This window comes from Clytia hemisphaerica, unplaced genomic scaffold (assembly GCF_902728285.1).
Source record: "Clytia hemisphaerica strain Z4C2 unplaced genomic scaffold, Clytia hemisphaerica genome assembly, whole genome shotgun sequence".
In the NCBI taxonomy this organism is placed as follows: domain Eukaryota; kingdom Metazoa; phylum Cnidaria; class Hydrozoa; order Leptothecata; family Clytiidae; genus Clytia; species Clytia hemisphaerica.
The window spans coordinates 841,337-859,040 of record NW_027103839.1 but is presented as its reverse complement, the minus strand read 5'-3'; the positions used below and the strand labels follow the sequence as shown (position 1 = coordinate 859,040).

Here is a 17,704-nt window from a genome sequence, read left to right as displayed (position 1 = left end):
TTTCGACTTGCTCACCTCCTAAAAGTTGAATTATAAATAGTTCAGCTGGTCGCTCATCTGGGTCATCGATGACGTCCATAGGTTGTTCTTGTGGTGGCCCAGCGGGGTTAGCTATTTGCTCTTGTGGTGGCCTAGCGGGGTCAGCTATTTGCTCTTGAGGTGGCTCATGGTGGTTAACTACTTGCTCTTGCGGTGGATCAACGTGGTTAACCTCTTGCTCTTGTGGTTGTTCCGCTGGTTCAGCTATTTGCTCTTGTGGTGGCTCATGGTGGTTAACTACTTGCTCTTGCGGTGGATCAACGGGGTTAACCTCTTGCTCTTGTGGTTGTTCCGCTGGTTCAGCTTCTTCGGCTTGTTGTGGTTCATTCAAGGATAACCGTTCCATCGAATCTATGAGATTGAGAACTTCAATGGATGGGAAAACCGGATGTGTTGTGTCCAAAGAGTTATCAGCCAATACAAACTCTGGTGCGATTCCCTTTCCATTCTTGTTCTTGAAAGGATGTGAAGCAACTCTTTTCTTTTGAGACTACGGGATTTATGTTTCAAGGACTTTATTTTGTTGGTCCCTTGCACATTGTGGCCAGTTCTCGAGAAAATATGCTCCTTGCTGTTACGATGTTTGTTGAGCGATGATTTCCCCAACTTTCGAATGTCGATTGACGAATCGTTGTCAGGCTTTGAAAGATAAGTAGGCCACCATGCAAAGCCTTATTTGGAGATGCTTTCAAATGAAAGATCTACACCATGTGTTCTGCTACCAAAAGCAGTTCTGTTATTCATTTTGAAATTTACTTTTTTCACAATATATTTGACAATATTGATCAAATAAGACAACTGAAAACCCAAAGTTGGAGGAATACTTCAATCTGAAGTTCATTTCAACATCTTTTTTTATTAGTTTTTAATATCTTTTTCAATTTCAATTCGGTCTTTCCGTAAAAAACGATTACATTACCGGTAGGTACAAAAAATAAAAATATATAATAAAATAAAATTTTAATTTAATATCTATTTTAATAATAATTTCTATCGTCACTTTTTTAGGTTAATTCTATCTAGGCCAACAAAGCTTGACGGAAAGAAACAAAAATATGAGGTGTTTCAATAATTCGGAAATTTTGCAGATGGTGGGGACCACTACAGAAAAGTTTTCGGCAAGCAGCAGAGATCGTAACTAGCAAAACAAATTACGAAGAGCGAAAGAAAAGAGCATCGCCTATTTGGATGAAGGTCGGCGACTGGTAAAGACCAAACACCAAACAACTTAGACAATGATAAATAGACAAAGAATCTTATCCGTGACGCAAAAACAAACAACCAACGCAGACCAACGACGAATGAAAGAAGTAAGAGAAAAAGTGTAAAGCATGCGAAAAGACCAACTCTTGTTTAGACCTGCCAATGGTAAAGCAGAATTAAACGATAAACAGAACTTGTTGCAAAATTTTAGAAAACGGGAGACATTTTTTTTAAAGAGTTATGAATTTTTGTTCAAATTTTTAATTCTGTTCATACAAGCAAAGATAAAGGGTTTTCCCAAACTAGGATGGGGTCAGTTTAAGGTTGACCAAAAAGAAAAAGCAACAATACCTTCATCATACTGCACCAGTTGTTGTGGCTCAGGAAGGGCAAATTCTGTTTCCAAAAACTTCGGATTGGCAGCAAAGCTCGACTATCAAGTAAAAAATACAAAGTATACTTTTAGATGGTTGACATTATGTCTTTTGGAGCCATGTAAGGTCTCTGAGAAATAAAAGTTAAGTAAAGACATTTACAGTGAGATATCTCTTGTTGCATGTTTTTTATATTAATTATTGGTGAGGCTCGACCGTTCTTAATTTTGTGGTTTTCAGGCTGGAATGTTCTTTAAAAGTTCTATATAAGCTTACTTATAATTTACTTTATTATTTATTATCTGTGACGACACAGTACACAAACTGGCCTTCCTTCCTGCGGCTTGCATTGCATACGACAACCCCTAACCGGGCAACCAGATCCCACTTTAACCCTTGAAAATGACTAACAAGAAGGATTTTCTTAGCCATTTCTGAGATCTGAGAAATAAGGGTGTGGCTACTAACCCAGGGGGGGTCCATGTACAAAACAACGGCATGTATCCATACTTTGTAGCAAATTTCGATTTTAGACACCACCCCACCCCTATAGTACAAAAACTGCAAAATATTATTCAGCAATCTCCAAAATATACCCCAATAACACCTGTTTAGTACAAAATACTATCCAGCAAACTCCTAAATATACCCCAATACCCCCTGAATAGTTCAAAATACAATCCAGCAAACTTCCCCAAATATACCTTTACACCCCCCCCCCTTTATAGTATAAAAGACTATCTAGCGAATTTCCAAATAAAAAAACCCTTACAACCCCTAGAGATCCAACAAATCCACATCAAAAATTCGAATTTATATAGAACGATTCCAACAGATTCCAATGTGTAAAAAATGATTCGAATGTATAATTCGAATAAAAAAGAATGAAGACACACATTCGATCATTTTACGAACTAGGGCGTTTTCTTTTTTGTATGTTTTAATCGAATCTGTTTGTTTGTTTATTGTTGTGATTTATGTCCGTCAGATAGATTATTTTTAGTCTTTTGACGACACAAGAGATTGTTTTTATACTAAAGCCTAGTTTACATGCAAAAAAATTCAGGTTTTCAAACATTTGAGTTTTGTGTGTTTGATGATTTGCGCTCACTCCCCACTCTTCAATCGTCGTTTTTAGCAATGTAATGTCTTTTTTTGTAAACCAACTTTCGATTTGGGATAAAAAACGGCAATAGAACGACTTCATTTGTTTGAAGAAATAATGAAATTGCCCAAACTGTAGGATGGTACACATTAGTAAACAGACAATTTGAAGTTTGACCCTAAACCCCCCTGTATATTACACAACCCCCCCTCCTGACTAACCTGTGAATGATCACCTCCATTGTAAAGAAAATCCAAAATTGTCTTTCTCCCCTGAAAACAAAAGGATTTTTCAATTAAAACAGCTCGTCAATATCACTAAGAATTCACCTTTTTCTCCTTGGTATTTGAATACTTGAATATTTCAAGAGCCTTTTTACCAGAAGTTTGATAGTATTTTTGTAATTTATTTTGCAGTACAATACAGCACTCCTTTTTGTTACCGACATTATTAGCTTGTTTGAATAAGAGGTCGTTAAGTGATAGGAGTTTGGTCTTTAATAAAAATGGGGATGTTGATCATCTATTTAATCATTAAATCATTTCTTTTAGAGTTAGGAGAAATAAAACGATAGATTGCCAAGGTTTTCTTTAAAAAGTCTAAAAGTTCACATCTCTTTAATGGAAAGTATAAAGGAAGGAGGAAACAAGTGTCTGTGGATAGATGTCTGTCTTTGAGCTCTGCTTCTCCGTTCACCACAAGCTATTATGCGAAGCTCAGCACTTAGTGTTTTGAGATCTCTGGTGAGAACAGCAGTCTAAGCTCGCTTACCCGAGCCGTACTGACAAGCCCTGGGAAGGATGAAACACGTGTCTGCAGATACAGGAAATTATTCTTGTAATTTGTCTCACAATTAGAGTGTGCTCGATACCATGGGTACTGCAGAGCTAATGACTTAATTAAAAGAAAAATATGTAAAGGAAAGTATGTATAAAAATGTCAATCATATTTGTACTTGTTCTGTGCAGAAATCAGCGAGAGTTCCTTGTTGCCATTCCTCACCATACTCATCTTCCAACTGTAACAACATGTGACCTGTAAGTATACAAGATCAAGAAATTGGATAAAGTAACAGGTTTTGGGTGGATCAATAAAACCAGAAACGAAGTGTTTCTTCGCAATCAGTCAATGAAAAAACTTGCTCAGAATCTTCAGATTTTGCTGAATTCTGGGACCAAAAAAAAAAGGTTGATAGGCACTTCAGATACATTGAGAAAAATTGAATCACATGAAAGTCATGGAGCCCGGTGGGCTGCTGAAATAAACTTTTTCCCCACTTTAAAAACTTTGCTTGTGCGTAAAGAACATATCATACCACCATAGTAAGTTAGATCATGCAAAGTTGACTTGTGGAGATTAAAAAAACCTCAGTTATGGTGACCTGTGCAAATTTTTCCATTTTGCATGATCTTTATGTTGGCAAGCCAATACACTACTATGAGGAAGATTAAGTCTGATTTAACCAAGGGAGGGAAAGTAAGTAATTGTGCTTTCTAAAAAAATCTCTAACCTGCTTGAGAGAGCCTTGAACAGGCCAGTATGGACCAATCATAGGCTTGTTGGTTTTGTCGTTTTAAAGGTGAGTGACGCCCAAAAAGCTTTGGAGTTAGGTGTGGGGCAGGAACCATCCAACTGGCCATCATACATGCATACATCATTTGGTTAGCTTTCATCCAAGGAATGAAATTCTAAATATGAGAAAAATTCTAAATATTTAAGGCTCTGATCAAAAGGATAAAAAAAACACGGTCATAGAGAAAGTATGGAATCTAACTTCTTCATTGAATAGATAGATGAGAACATATAAAATTCAAAAGACAAGTTCTAAATTCGAATTTCTAAAATAATATGATATCAAAATTATTACTTAAGAGGATTTATCAAAAGAAAACTAGAAGGCTCATTTTCAGTTCACCACACCTCCTTTCCAAGTTTGATAAGAAAGATTCCAGCGTTCAAATATAATTGTCCTTGCATTTCGTTGACACAATCCTTCCATTCTGTCATTAAACCACTGAAGGTATCATCCGTCTTGAGTTCTTGCAATTTCAATACTGTTGTATCAAATCTGAAAATTTCAATTGACTCTTAACAAAGTATTTCACTGGGGAATATATAAAAAGTTTAGAATATGCTAGTTCTACTGGGAGTCTGCAAGAGAGGGTCAACATTAGATCGCAAGTCAATCAAAAAGGCTTTTATTTAGAACAGCAGAAATTACATTGGAATCGATTGCGTTGACTTAAAAAGCTTTAAAGACAAACCTCATAAAGGCATTCATGCAATCTCTTGTGGGTGATTTTGTGAGATGAACTCTCATCAATTTACATAATGCAGATGCCAGAGAAAGATAAGCAAGTATTCTGTTATCACCTGTAAAAACGACAGTTTAAGTGGAGTGAAAAGCAGTAACAAAAAATTATCTGAAGGACTTTACACTACAAAACATTCCATTGTATGCTATTGCTTCTTCAATCAGAATGCGAAAAGTACTTGCTTTTAAAGGGACATAACAGTAGTAAAATGTAAACATTGCGCGAACCACGTGTCATTAAAGAGAACAATTAAAATCACGTGTCCAAAACAAACTTGTAAAACAATTGAACAATCAAAATTAGCTATATTTGGTTTGATTTTTTATTTTGACATGTGACATTTGTTTTGATTTGGTATCCGCTGCATACAGTTTGTTTACAAATTTCGCAAGTAGTGTTATGTCCCTTTAAGACACAATATCTAAAATGCAAATTGAAAAAAATTACCATCTTCTTGTTGGTACGTATCAAAAACGTCAACAGCACATTCAAGCCATTCAATATCGTCATTAAAAGCTCCAGTTTTCTCAACTGACCGACAGTGAGAGAAAGCTTCTTTTAATGACCCTGAAAATATTCAGATAATACTTTTAAAAATTCTCATCTTAAAGGGGCGACTTACCTAGAAGTGCAGTTTATCAAAGTAAGTTGTTAAAACAGGATAAACTACCTATTTACAAAGTACATCACTATTACCAACTTTTGGTCATTTTCCCTTATCTACCATCGATGTAAAAAGATGGAAAGAATCCAAAATGACCAAACACTTTAATGCACAATCATTATGCGAATTACTTTCTGGTAGAAAAACATTACCAACATGAAAGTTTTCCAGGAGCTTGAAAATTTGCATTTATTTTAGTCATTGGCTAATGAAGTTAAAATTCAAATGTTGGATAAACCTGACAATGGCAAATAGTGCCACCACAAATTTTAACCCTTGGAAATATAAAGGGGTTTTTAAAAAAAGATGACAGCAGGGAAAGGGCTAAGCTCTTTGTCTCACTTACCTCTTGCATTGTAGTTGGTTACAAGTTTCTTATGAAGTGATGGATCTCTGGGATGGCGAGTCTAAAAGAACAGAGAAAGTCAAATCTGTTTTATTATTTCGATAGTATAATACATCTCAGTACAGCAAGGTCATGTGGTAAGGGGTACGAAGAGAAGTGATGCTCATTTTGTAAATATTATTGAAAAAAAATGTCTTACCAATTCATCAGCTATCAGATTTTCGATTTCATCATAACGTTGCGGTGTTTCCATTGATAAAAGGTGCCACTTAAAATAAATTTCAATCATTATTACAAGTGATTTCTAATGAATTACTTAAAAGGCAAAAACCAGTGAAGTTTAAATTTTCACAAAGTACCATTTTCTCAAAATTTTATTCCCAAGGAAATTGGTTCCCTTTTAAAGGTAGAATATACGTACTTCAAAGTGTTTTTTAGATAAAAATTTTAAATCAGATATGTGCGTTTGATTTAATTATTTTAAATATTAAATGAAAATAAGCAAAAGAGCAGCACTTTGATTGTCTATAGTTGGAAAAAGATAAATTTCAAAGAGAAAAACATTTTAATTTGCTTACTTTTAATTCAAATACATCAGGATGACCAGGACAAGTTCTTGCTCCTTTATCGGCCCAAACCTTTGCTCTAAGTGGGTCCATGGTGCACTTGCGACACATTTGAATGACTGAAAAATACAGAATGTTAAGAAATTATCAGAAACTTAAAGGGGTTATCATTCAGTTACTGTTCATTTAGAGAAGGTGCTGAGATATTGAAATATAATTTGTTGAAACTTACCTTTGATTAATATATCTTTTTGAGAACTGCAAAGCTCTAGTGATCTGAAAATTTTGAAGGATAGTATGGATGAAAAGTTTTCTTTTATCATTTATACTGGCAGTTTTACAATTTATCAGTAAAAAATATATACACAGAATAGAATTCTCTTCCCTCTCTAAGGCCAAGATGACAGCAAGTACATTGGAAAACTTGATGAAAATTATAGACGAAATTTATTTTGCTCAGAAAATGAATAATTTTCATTGGCTACCTTTTGTAAGCATTGAAGGCTTCTTGAAAATTTGATAAGCTCTCTTCAACTGCACCCAACAGATTGTACACTCTGCGATGGTTGAGAAAATGATTAAAAACAAGGCACAAATTGATGATTTCTTAAATTAATTTTGTGATTTTAATTGACAATAGTACAATCTTTAATCTGATGTATAATAAAGTCAAAGAATAATCATAAGAGAAACATTTTGTGATAATCACACAAACCTGAAATCTCGGTTCTGAATACTCAGGTAATCATTCAAGTATCTAAAAATGCAAAGGAAAGTCCAACCAAGTTTAAAACAGAAAACAAATCATCTAAGAATAAGGCCAAAAAAATATTGTCTTGTTTCCGGAAATCAACCAGGTGAAAAGAATTTTTTTGAACTGTAACCTCCTACAAAGAAAATCAATGAACCAAGCAAAAAATACTAAAATTCTAAAAAATGTAAAAAAAATATATTTTGTAAGTGAAGTAGTGAAATAGGAATGGTTTTCAGTTTAAATAGAAAGAAATACATAACTCTTTTTACCTTTTTGCGGTCTGATAATCTTTAGCATCATAGTACAATCTTGCAAAAGCAAAAGCCTTTGACTTTTTCTAAAGGAAAAATTTCAGTGATCAATATTTCTTATTGTAAATTTTCTTACTTGGTCTTAAGTTCACCTTCTTTAAACCTCAAAACCAATTTTGATGGCAAAATAATACAACTATTGTCAGTAGAAAATTCATTGGTTTTAGGTATAACAAGGTCAAATCAGTTGTCATTAAAGTCTTCCCAAAAAAATACATTTGACATATTGACTCAACTAAACCCCAATAAAAAATTCTGTGACATTAAAATTGACAGACCTATAATAGCCTAGCTTACAAAGTGAGCTAAAACAAAAGAAAAAAATCTAAATTTACCTCCATTGGAGAATTGAGTCTACTTTGAACTTTATCAACATAATTCTTGAGTTCTGTTGGTGTGAAAGACCTCTTAGTAGGTGTTGTGGACTGTGTCTTTTTTATTGCTGAACTGAACATTATTTAGTCTCTAAAGATAAACAAATTTTCATACCGTAATTAAGAATTAATGTTATTTAATAGTAGAGTCTGCTAGAAGCAAACTTTTGTAAAACATTTCTACTTTAAAAATTCAGGGAGAAGCCTAAAATTTAGTATGACAAGAACCCCTCCTGATTACCATACCACAGAAATAAGTTGATAATGATGATAATAAATCACTTTATAATCTGATATGAAACAATAATATGCACTAAATAACAAAATTTACAAAATTTTTGACAAAGTTTTTACCAATTTCCTTTTTGTTTCTTCAATTTTCTCAGCTTTGTAAATGGCTTAGAAAGGTAAAAATCTAATTATAAAGGTATAATAAAATTTATATAAAAATTTTACACACTAAATTTAAAAAAGATAAAATCTGACACAAGATTGGAAACAACAAAAATCATATGCTTACGCAAAATTACTGTTTAAATTACTTCTTTGCTCTAGCATCAAAGTCAATGTTTTTGAATGGTAAATATTCTTCTGAAGGAGTTGCACAAGAATGATGGCTAATGATCAGTTTCTGTAGATCATCCATATCTTGAGTTTTTTCAAAGGATTTAGCTTCTACTCCAACAGCTTCTGGTATTTTGGCCATTGCCACAAGCCCATCTTTAAAATCAACCATATAATTTTGTACTTCAGCTTCATCATTTCGATCAATTCCAATCCATCTGGTCAGTTCATTATCTTTCTTTAATTCAGTCAAACTATCAGTCAATTTCTTGTGGATTTCATTTTCATCTTTTTGTGACGACACATAATGAGCACCTTCCCGTCGTGGTTGAGAAGGTTTTAATATACTCCTATCTTTATTGGAAGATCTCTGTGAAGGTTTATTATTAATTCTGTTAGTTGTAGATTCAGCCAGCGTAACCCAAATGGCCGATCCATGTAAGATAGTACCGTGAAGCTGAGTACATGCATTCACACACTCCTCAATTGTTTTGAACCTGACAAATGCGTAAGTAAAATTAGTACTAAATTTGTCTTGGATGTAAATATCTCGGACATCTCCAGTGCCAACAAATAATATTTTCAATTCTTCGATTGTGACTTTGGAATTCAAATTTCCAATATGAACAGTGTAAAGGTCTTTCTTATTAACGATTTCATTGTACATTTTCGAAAAAATGGTGCTAAATCCAATGCTGTTTATTTTCAATAAAGATGTGCTTTAATCAACTGTTGCAGAAAAATTAGCCAAAATATTCAAGCTAAAATTTTAGAAAAAAAATTTCGTGATCCAAGTCCCAAGTCCTATACCTAGTATAAAATATTTGTTGATTTAATATTGTTTTTAGGAAAATCACATCTCTATTCTTTTGCCATTCTCGAAATCTTAAAGGTTTTTAAGATGTAAAAAGGCCTTCATTTCGTGGGTGAAAATGACTATAATGCGCAATAGCGTGGTGGGTCAACTAAAATTTGTTAAACTGGGTAGGCAATTTTAGAAGATTTTGATTTTGGCGCCCGCTATAAGTAAATATTTCTTTAAAAATAACGCGAGCAAAGTGAGGACAAAAATTTTGGGGTGTTTTCTCTCTTTTTTAGCCAAAAAATACCATATCTAGTAATCAGTGGTATCTTGTGTCCTTTGTTTTTCGGCGCCATTTGAAAGACCTCTGCTCGAGGGGCATTTGCCCCCAGCCACCACACTACTGTATAACGGTTAATTCAAGATGGTAGACATAAGTGAAAACAAACAGAATCAATAGACTGGAATAAAGGGTTTTAAATAAAAATGTGGCGATTTTAAAGAAAAATAGTATAAGAAATAGTCAGCCCCCAGCCTTGCCATTGAAATTTCAGGCCCCCGAAACATATCAGGTCCCCCCAAATATTTGGCTGTATTTTAGCTCCCAGTTTTCATTTGCATTTTTTTGCTGTAGCCTCCCAAAAAAAGTCAGGGGAGTTGATGCTATGTTTAGCAACCAAGGTGATAAGCAAAATAAAAACATTTTTTGAATAATGTAGCCAACAATGTTCTAAGCTGTACTGTATCGTAAGTTGGTCAAATATCGACATTCCTTATCTAATTCCAACATTATTTTTAAGAGATAGGAATAATATGAAAGTTGGAATCACTGATTGAAAAAGGATTTTTCCTCTCTGACTAGTAAGCAAAGAAAAATAGTTTTTGACAGGGAAAATACTAGAATTGCACTGGTGACGAGCCGCAAGGAAGATTTGTTTGTGATCAGGTGTCTGTAGAATTGCAGTGAAAAGTTATACCGGGTGGTCCAGAAATAACATGTCAAAATTTAAAACTTAAATATCTTGAAAAAATAATCATGTCAGACAATACTGCAAATTTTTTTTGCTCTAAGTTTGAATAATCTTTTTGCTAGTATGATTCTTTTTTCTTTGAGTTAAAAAAAATATCACCCTGATCTTAATGTTGTACCGGGTGCGCCACAAAAAGGTTTCTCTAGTTAAAACTAATTTTCTCAAAATGTAAAATTTTTAAAAGAACCATTGGATTCTTTTTTCATTAAAAAGAAGAAAAATTGCGTCCTGTTCAGTCAGGACTTCCTTTCACTTTATCGATATTACGCGCGCGGCAGTGTGTGCTATAATATTTCGGTTTCGCTTTCGATTTCAAGCAAAGGTTTTAGCAACAGGATGCGCATTCATAACAACGGGGCTCGGTAGAAAAATCTAAACATAGAATTTTAAAGAAATACCGATCATTGTATAGAGCACTAAAAATACCCATTTCTATGTTTAGTTTGTTCTACCTTGATTATAACTGAAAATATATTCAAAAAACATTTGTCAGTCATCAGCCCACGCAGTAATCTTTGCCTGCTTCAATCCTTAGACAATGAATGTTAATGCCGTTTGGGCATTGATTTTATGTTTATTCTTTGTGTAACTAATTGATGTTCTTACAATTATTACTTCATATTTAATTGGTCTTTTGTAGGTAGATTTCTTATAATTGTTTCCTTTATGTCATTTATTTTGTCTCATGTGTATTAGGTTTAGTTTTTATTGTGTAATGTTTATATATTATTGTATTGTACTATGAACCCTATGGGAATTTATATGTTATCTGTGTAAGTTATAAATGTTCAGTCTTGTGATGTGTTGTCTAAATGTTGTGTATTGTACAGTCAGTCATGTGATGTTCCAACACAGTGTTTTTTAGTGAGTATCTTCTGTATTTATGTTATACTTTTCCTTCTGCTTTGTAATAATTCTACAGTTTTCTATTTCTATTATTGACTCATTTTGTATCTTTATAAACTGTTTTACCTAGTATTTGTACCATTTCTGATGTATTTTGTATTGTTCTTTTTAGCCGTCAATCTATGTTGATGACGCGTAAAGATGACTCATAAATGCTAATTTGTGTCATATGTTTGACTGGCATTTACAATGAATAAGAGAGGTGCGCTTAGCTAAGCCGTGTTTGCGGGGGATAAATTTATGTTTACTTATCTTGTATATTTTAGTGGTATTTATCCAATGAAAAGGATGCTGACAAGGTATGCACGGCGTTGATTATGACATCATTAAATATGTCAATATTGATTCAACGCTTGTTAAAAAAATAATTTGTAAATAGTTCATTTTACAGTATCGTGAAATTTTGAAATACAAGCGAAAGAGAGTCAAATTTAATATTTGTTTGTTCTATATAGATTATATTAGCGTTACAATATGGTAAATTTTCATGAAAAATATTGTCCACAGGAAAGTTCCAATTTTTAAATAGAGAGATCGGGGAAACCAGTTCACCATGTGGATAAAAAACGTACGGAATGAAACCTAACAGAAGGTTTTTGACAAGATTTACTCAGATAAAGCTATAAGAGGTTCATTACTTGTGGGTTTTAAAACCTACATAAGCAAAAGCAAAAGTTGTTAGGAAGGAAAGAAGAGTAAATGCAAGACCTGAAGACAAAAGGTTTGGTTGTGTTGATCAGGTATGTTTTTATTCTATCCTGGGAACTAATGTTAAAAAAGACCAAGGAAGCCCTGACTGCTAAGACCTTTGCTTGAAATCGAAAGCAAAACCAAAATATTATAGCACTAACTGCCACGCGCTGATGAAAAGGGTGTCGGAATTAGAGAAGGGGTGTCAACATTAGACCAAGTTACGGTAAGGCAATTCATGAAAAAATATCCCAGTGCTTTTTAATGAAATTAACATTTTTGAAAACTATAAGAAAATGCCCAAAATTTGAGCCATAGATGAAAAAATTTGACCCAAGCCAACCTTAAAAACTAATTTGAAGATCAACTTCCCAAGACAGGGTTCGAATTATAAATTCTAAGAGCGATTTTTTAACTGTTTGCGAAACATTTTTAGTATTTTGCGATGTTGTTTGGAACAAAATGCGAAAGTATCATCAATTCATTTCTCTAGAAAAGCGAAGTAAGACTTGAAGTATAAGAGATTAAAGACAAAGCAATGTATAGTGAAGTTTTGAAGTAACGATTAGATAAAGCAATAGATAAAGGAGTGAACAAAGTTGCGAGTTTATAAAGCAATAGATAAACGAATGAAGTTGCAAGGTAGCGATTTTATAAAGCAATAGATAAACAAATGTGTGGAGTAGCGAAGTGGCGAGTTGATAAAGCAATAGATAAACAAATGGATAAAGTAGCGAAGTGGCGAGTTGATAAAGCAATAGATAAACGAGTGAATAAATTAGCGAGGTAGCAAGTTGATAAAGCAATAGATAAACGAATGAAGAAAGTTGCAAGGTAGCAATTTTATAAAGCAATAGATAAACAAATGTGTGGAGTAGCGAAGTGGCGAGTTGATAAAGCAATAGATAAACAAGTGAATAAATTAGTGAGGTAGCAAGTTGATAAAGTAATAAATAAACAAATGAAAGAAAGTAACAAAATAGGTGTTTTCTTATAATTTTTTAACTTCGCATTTTTGAGTTAAGAAATCTTTTTGGGTCGCTAAATCTATAATTCACTTCGCATTTTGCGAAGTGCGAAGCTATATTTCGAACCCTGCAAGAAAAAGATCTACGGGGGAGACGAAACCCACCTAGATCGGAGCACCGCAGGATAGGCTATTTCCCGGGAATTCAAAAAACACCTTATCTTAGACGGTCGTGGGTAGATTGTAAATGACGCTCCGCGATTTTTTCTACTTTCTCTATTTCCTATCTTCCATTCTACTTTCTGATGTTATTCTGAGTTTTTGAAATATTGTAAGTTATATTCTGACTTTTTTAACCTATTTCTGAAATATACTCCCTTACCTCGGCTCGAACCACTAAATGCAAACAACCTTGGTTTCCAAACCCGACGCCTAACCGGTTGCGCCAGCGAGACACGGCAGAAATAAACGAACAAATACTTCTAGGGTGTAATTTAAAGACTCTATATATAATAGCTCCCAACCCTATTGGTGCCCCTAAGAGAGCCGAAGGCTCTATATTGTGACCCTCGAGTCCAACCCTCTGACCCTAACTGATAATAACAGAACCCCCGTCTAAATGGAACCACCATACCCCGGTCTAAACGTTTCCGCAGATTGAAATTTTTTTTGCCTTGTTAGTCATTTACATTCTACCCGACACCAGCTTAGACACACCTTCCTCAAAACTGTTCCAGACGAACCACTGCCAGTCTAAGCTTAAACTCCTATATAAGGATTAGAAACTAGGCTAGTCTTACCTCTTTTATCTTTCTCTTTACAACAATACAATGCTGACAAGTTGACACAACACATGTGTACATTCTGGTACATTGACAAGTACCCCATAGTTGCCAACTTATGAGAATGGAAATGCGGGACAACCAGCAAGCGGAGCGAGCAAGAAAGATTGAGCTGGGGGTTTTGGGGGCGCTCTCAACCCCCTGAAAATTTTTTTAGGCCTGAAATGACGTAGGAATGGTTAAAAACAATATAAAAGTAGAAATAAAGCAAAATTTTCAACCAGATAAATATTAGGTGTACTGGACAGTTCATGTAGTACTATTACATCTCTGTCAAACGCGTATCCGATGTATTGAATACGGACGCACGCAATTGGACGAACTGTTACAGAGCGCAGAGAAAAAACGAGGAAGTGAGTTTGTGCTTGTGCAAACATATTTTTAGTAGCATTTCTATATTTTTTCCGGAGTTCTACGAATTTCTGAGTTTTCTCGAAAAAGCGGGACATCTAAGGTATGCGGGCACGACCCTGCCGATTCACCGGACATTCCGGTGTTGTTTTTCAAAAGTGTGCACCGGACTACACCGGACTGTCCGGTGCGCACTTTTCTAGCGGGCGTTTCGTGGTACTGCGCGGTCTGCACGGCCTTTTCTTAAAATGAATATTGCTAACGCGTGGTCACGAGCACTGTTTTCTAAAGTCCCGAAAAGCTGGATATTTTAGCTAAGTAATTACAACCAAAGAACTCCGGCGAGAAAGGTGAAACTTCGTGTTTCCAAAGCTTAGTTTTTCTGGAAATTACCACTTCTGGGCATTCGCATGTTGCGAAGTGTTTTGTGAATTCAAACATCAATATAAAAATATATGTTGTGAAGTGTTTTGTGAATTCAAACATCAATATAAAAATGCAATTATATATATTCTGCTGGTGAATGATGTTATTTATTACCTTATCGGGGAAAACTTCGTCACTTGGCCAAAATTTCGTCACTTTTCCCCGACGAAGTTTTCCCTGATAAGGTATATTGGTTTTCTGTTGGAGAGAAATAGAGAAATACAGGCAAATGGGTAAAGGCCACATTTTTGGGACACCTGTCCCTTCCGTTACGCTTTTGACTTTTACTGCTCATATCTTGAAAACTAGCATTAAACTTGCAAAACTTCCAATTGATTATTGATCTGGGGTAGAAAGTGCCCTTACAATCAGAGTTTGGCCAGCAATAGGACAGTCTTTCCTCTTACAGACCCTGCAGAAGTCTAAATTTCACATTTTTCTATGAAAAATGCAAAAAAAATAAGATTCAAAATTGTTTTTTCTTCAACTGGGATGAAATATTCACTTTCAATTTTTTTTCAGTCCACCTAATATTGATAGGAGCAAGTTTTCACAATATTTTGAGTAAATACTTTTTTCACTGGTGCTCAGCTTTTGCATTTTTCTAAAAAGCATGTTTTGCGACTCTGATCTTGTCCCTTCCGTTACGCAAATTCATTTTCAAGAAAATCTTTGTCAAATAGCTATAGTTTATGTTAAATTCTCACAAGTTACCATTGGGATTACTCCAAATTCAATTTGCAAACCATTATCCTCTATTTTTGACATGTTTTTTCATTGACAGTCCTTCCCATTGGAAATGTGCCTTGGTTTTGTCCCTTCCGTTACGCAAACATTAAATTGAACAGCATCTCAAGTCTTCGACTTAAAAACTTTTCCTTTTGGTTGACTACTACCCTCATTAGACTTCTTACTTGCAGGTACATTTAAACTTTATTCTCAACTTCAGTTGAGTTAGAATCTGAGAATGTGTGTGTGTGTGTCTGTCTGTGTGTGTGTATGTCCCAAAACTTTGGGGCAGCCTGGAGACTTCAAAAATTGTTCGATTTGGCTGAAATTTGGCACACTTGTTCCTTGGGTGAATATCTGGGGGTGTTTTTTTCATTTTTCAAAATTTTTGATTTTTGGGGCCTGGGGACGAGTTTTCGCCAAAACGAGGCTAAAACTTTGGGGCAGCCTGGAGACTTCAAAAATTGTTCGATTTGGCTGAAATTTTGCACACTTGTTCCTTGGGTGAATATCTGGGGGGGTTTTTTTCATTTTTCAAAAATTTTGATTTTTGGGGCCTGGGGACGAGTTTTTCGCCAAAACGAGGCTAAAAATTTTGGGGGGCAGCCTGGAGACTTCAAAAATTGTTCGATCTGGCTGAAATTTTGCACACTTGTTCCTTGGGTGAATATCTGGGGGTGTTTTTTTTCATTTTTCAAAAATTTTGATTTTTGGGGCCTGGGGACGAGTTTTTCGCCAAAACGAGGCTAAAATTTTGGGGCAGCCTGGAGACTTCAAAAATTGTTCGATCTGGCTGAAATTTTGCACACTTGTTCCTTGGGTGAATATCTGGGGGTGTTTTTTTTCATTTTTCAAAAATTTTGATTTTTGGGGCCTGGGGACGAGTTTTTCGCCAAAACGAGGCTAAAGCTTTGAAGCAGCCTACAGGCCTCCAAAATGGTCGGATTTGGTTGAAATTTGGCACACTTGTTCATTGGGTAAATATCTGGGGGTCTACAATTGGGCCTATGAATAATTTGAAGCCACTGAAGTTGAGCCCAGTGCGTTGCGCACGTTCGACTATATTAACAATGTGGTGGGAGTTATCTCCTTGGAAAATTTGATGTCCCTTCCGTTATGGATGTCCCTTCCGTTACGCCTTTTTTAAAAGGGAGTGTTACAGGGACTTGGATGTTCATTATAGTGTTTCTTTCTTCAAAGCCAAGATATCTGAAGTTATTGCATTGTTGAAAGACCTATTGTAGACTGTTCTCACATTTGCTACACTACAATGACTTCTTTTTATCTCTCAACCCTTAGACTCCATAGGACGACAAATTTTTCAAAATTTTCAAAACTACTACAAAGGGTTAACCAAAAAATTTTTGACTCCAAACTGCTCAAAATGCCTGAAAATGACAATTAGGAGTTATTCGAAGTTGTTTTAACCATAACAAATTTTACCAGGGGTCTCATTAACCCTTAGGCTCCATAGGACGCGTTTTCGCGTCTTCTTTTTTGAATGCTCAATATAAAAGTTTAAAGAAAAACTGAAATGCAAGTCACATTTTCGGTTTCAGGGATCACCTACAGTGGGTCACCTAAATTTTAGGGATCATCTAAAACTTGGGATGAGGCTTGGATGGCCCAAAACAGATCTATTTTCAAATTTTGAAAAATTTGTCAGAAAATTTGTCCCTTCCGTTACGCTTATTCCATACCTAATATTTACAATTTTTAGGAGTATTTGTAAGTTTATATAGTTAGTTCTGGTTAGTTCTATCATTTTAGGTTAAAAGATCATATTTTGACTATTAAAATTCAAACTATCTTTTGAAACAAGTTTTTTCCTAGTAAAGATGTTAATTAAAAATTTGAAAGTTGTCCCTTCCGTTACGCAAATTAGGCTACCCCTCCAACCCGAAAATGTAAATTCATGAAAAACGATTAGGAATTGGTTAAAACACTTTGTAGAAACATTTTAAGAGTAAGTTTAGTCTTATAAGTGTCTCTTTTTTGTAGAAATAACAAGTTTTTAGTTATTGGTTGAAAATGAGAAAAAAATCAACCACAACAACTTCTAGGGTCCTACAGTTCTGCAAAAAGGTAATATAGAGGAGCACATACTTGATCATCATCATAGAGGTATATACACATCCAAATAAATAGGTTTTAAGCAATTTTGAGGATGAAATTTTTTTAGCGTAACGGAAGGGACAGGTGTACCAAAAATGTGGCCTTTACCCAAATACAATGATAGTGATTATGGCGCGTTTTGGAAAGGGAAATAAGTGGTTTCAATTTCTCTTGCCTGAGAATGGTTGAAGATTTGCCTCTAGCCCTTCGGGCTTGAAACTCAATGGACA

General features: G+C 34.7%; 2 protein-coding genes across 2 annotated transcripts in view; both read right to left on the bottom strand.

Moving 5' to 3' along the window:
• Positions 1–8,141, bottom strand: part of LOC136807385 (E3 SUMO-protein ligase RanBP2-like) — a 34,676-nt gene extending 26,535 nt beyond the window's left edge. Inside the window, exons 1-15 of the mRNA XM_067063964.1 lie at positions 8,013–8,141; positions 7,636–7,703; positions 7,328–7,369; positions 7,098–7,169; positions 6,845–6,888; positions 6,625–6,731; positions 6,246–6,314; positions 6,047–6,107; positions 5,484–5,603; positions 4,986–5,094; positions 4,642–4,789; positions 4,232–4,409; positions 3,677–3,756; positions 2,943–2,993; positions 1,594–1,675 (exon numbers count right to left, since the gene is read on the bottom strand). Coding sequence (XP_066920065.1) covers positions 1,594–1,675; positions 2,943–2,993; positions 3,677–3,756; positions 4,232–4,409; positions 4,642–4,789; positions 4,986–5,094; positions 5,484–5,603; positions 6,047–6,107; positions 6,246–6,314; positions 6,625–6,731; positions 6,845–6,888; positions 7,098–7,169; positions 7,328–7,369; positions 7,636–7,703; positions 8,013–8,132 — 1,351 coding nt within the window. The 5' untranslated portion in view covers positions 8,133–8,141. The remainder of the gene's footprint in view (positions 1–1,593; positions 1,676–2,942; positions 2,994–3,676; positions 3,757–4,231; positions 4,410–4,641; positions 4,790–4,985; positions 5,095–5,483; positions 5,604–6,046; positions 6,108–6,245; positions 6,315–6,624; positions 6,732–6,844; positions 6,889–7,097; positions 7,170–7,327; positions 7,370–7,635; positions 7,704–8,012) is intronic.
• Positions 8,142–8,589: 448 nt separating this feature from the next.
• On the bottom strand, positions 8,590–9,282 carry LOC136807441 (uncharacterized). Its single transcript, XM_067064029.1, has one exon. The coding sequence runs from the start codon at positions 9,280–9,282 to the stop codon at positions 8,590–8,592; it is 693 nt and encodes a 230-aa protein (XP_066920130.1).
• Positions 9,283–17,704: the final 8,422 nt, after the last annotated feature.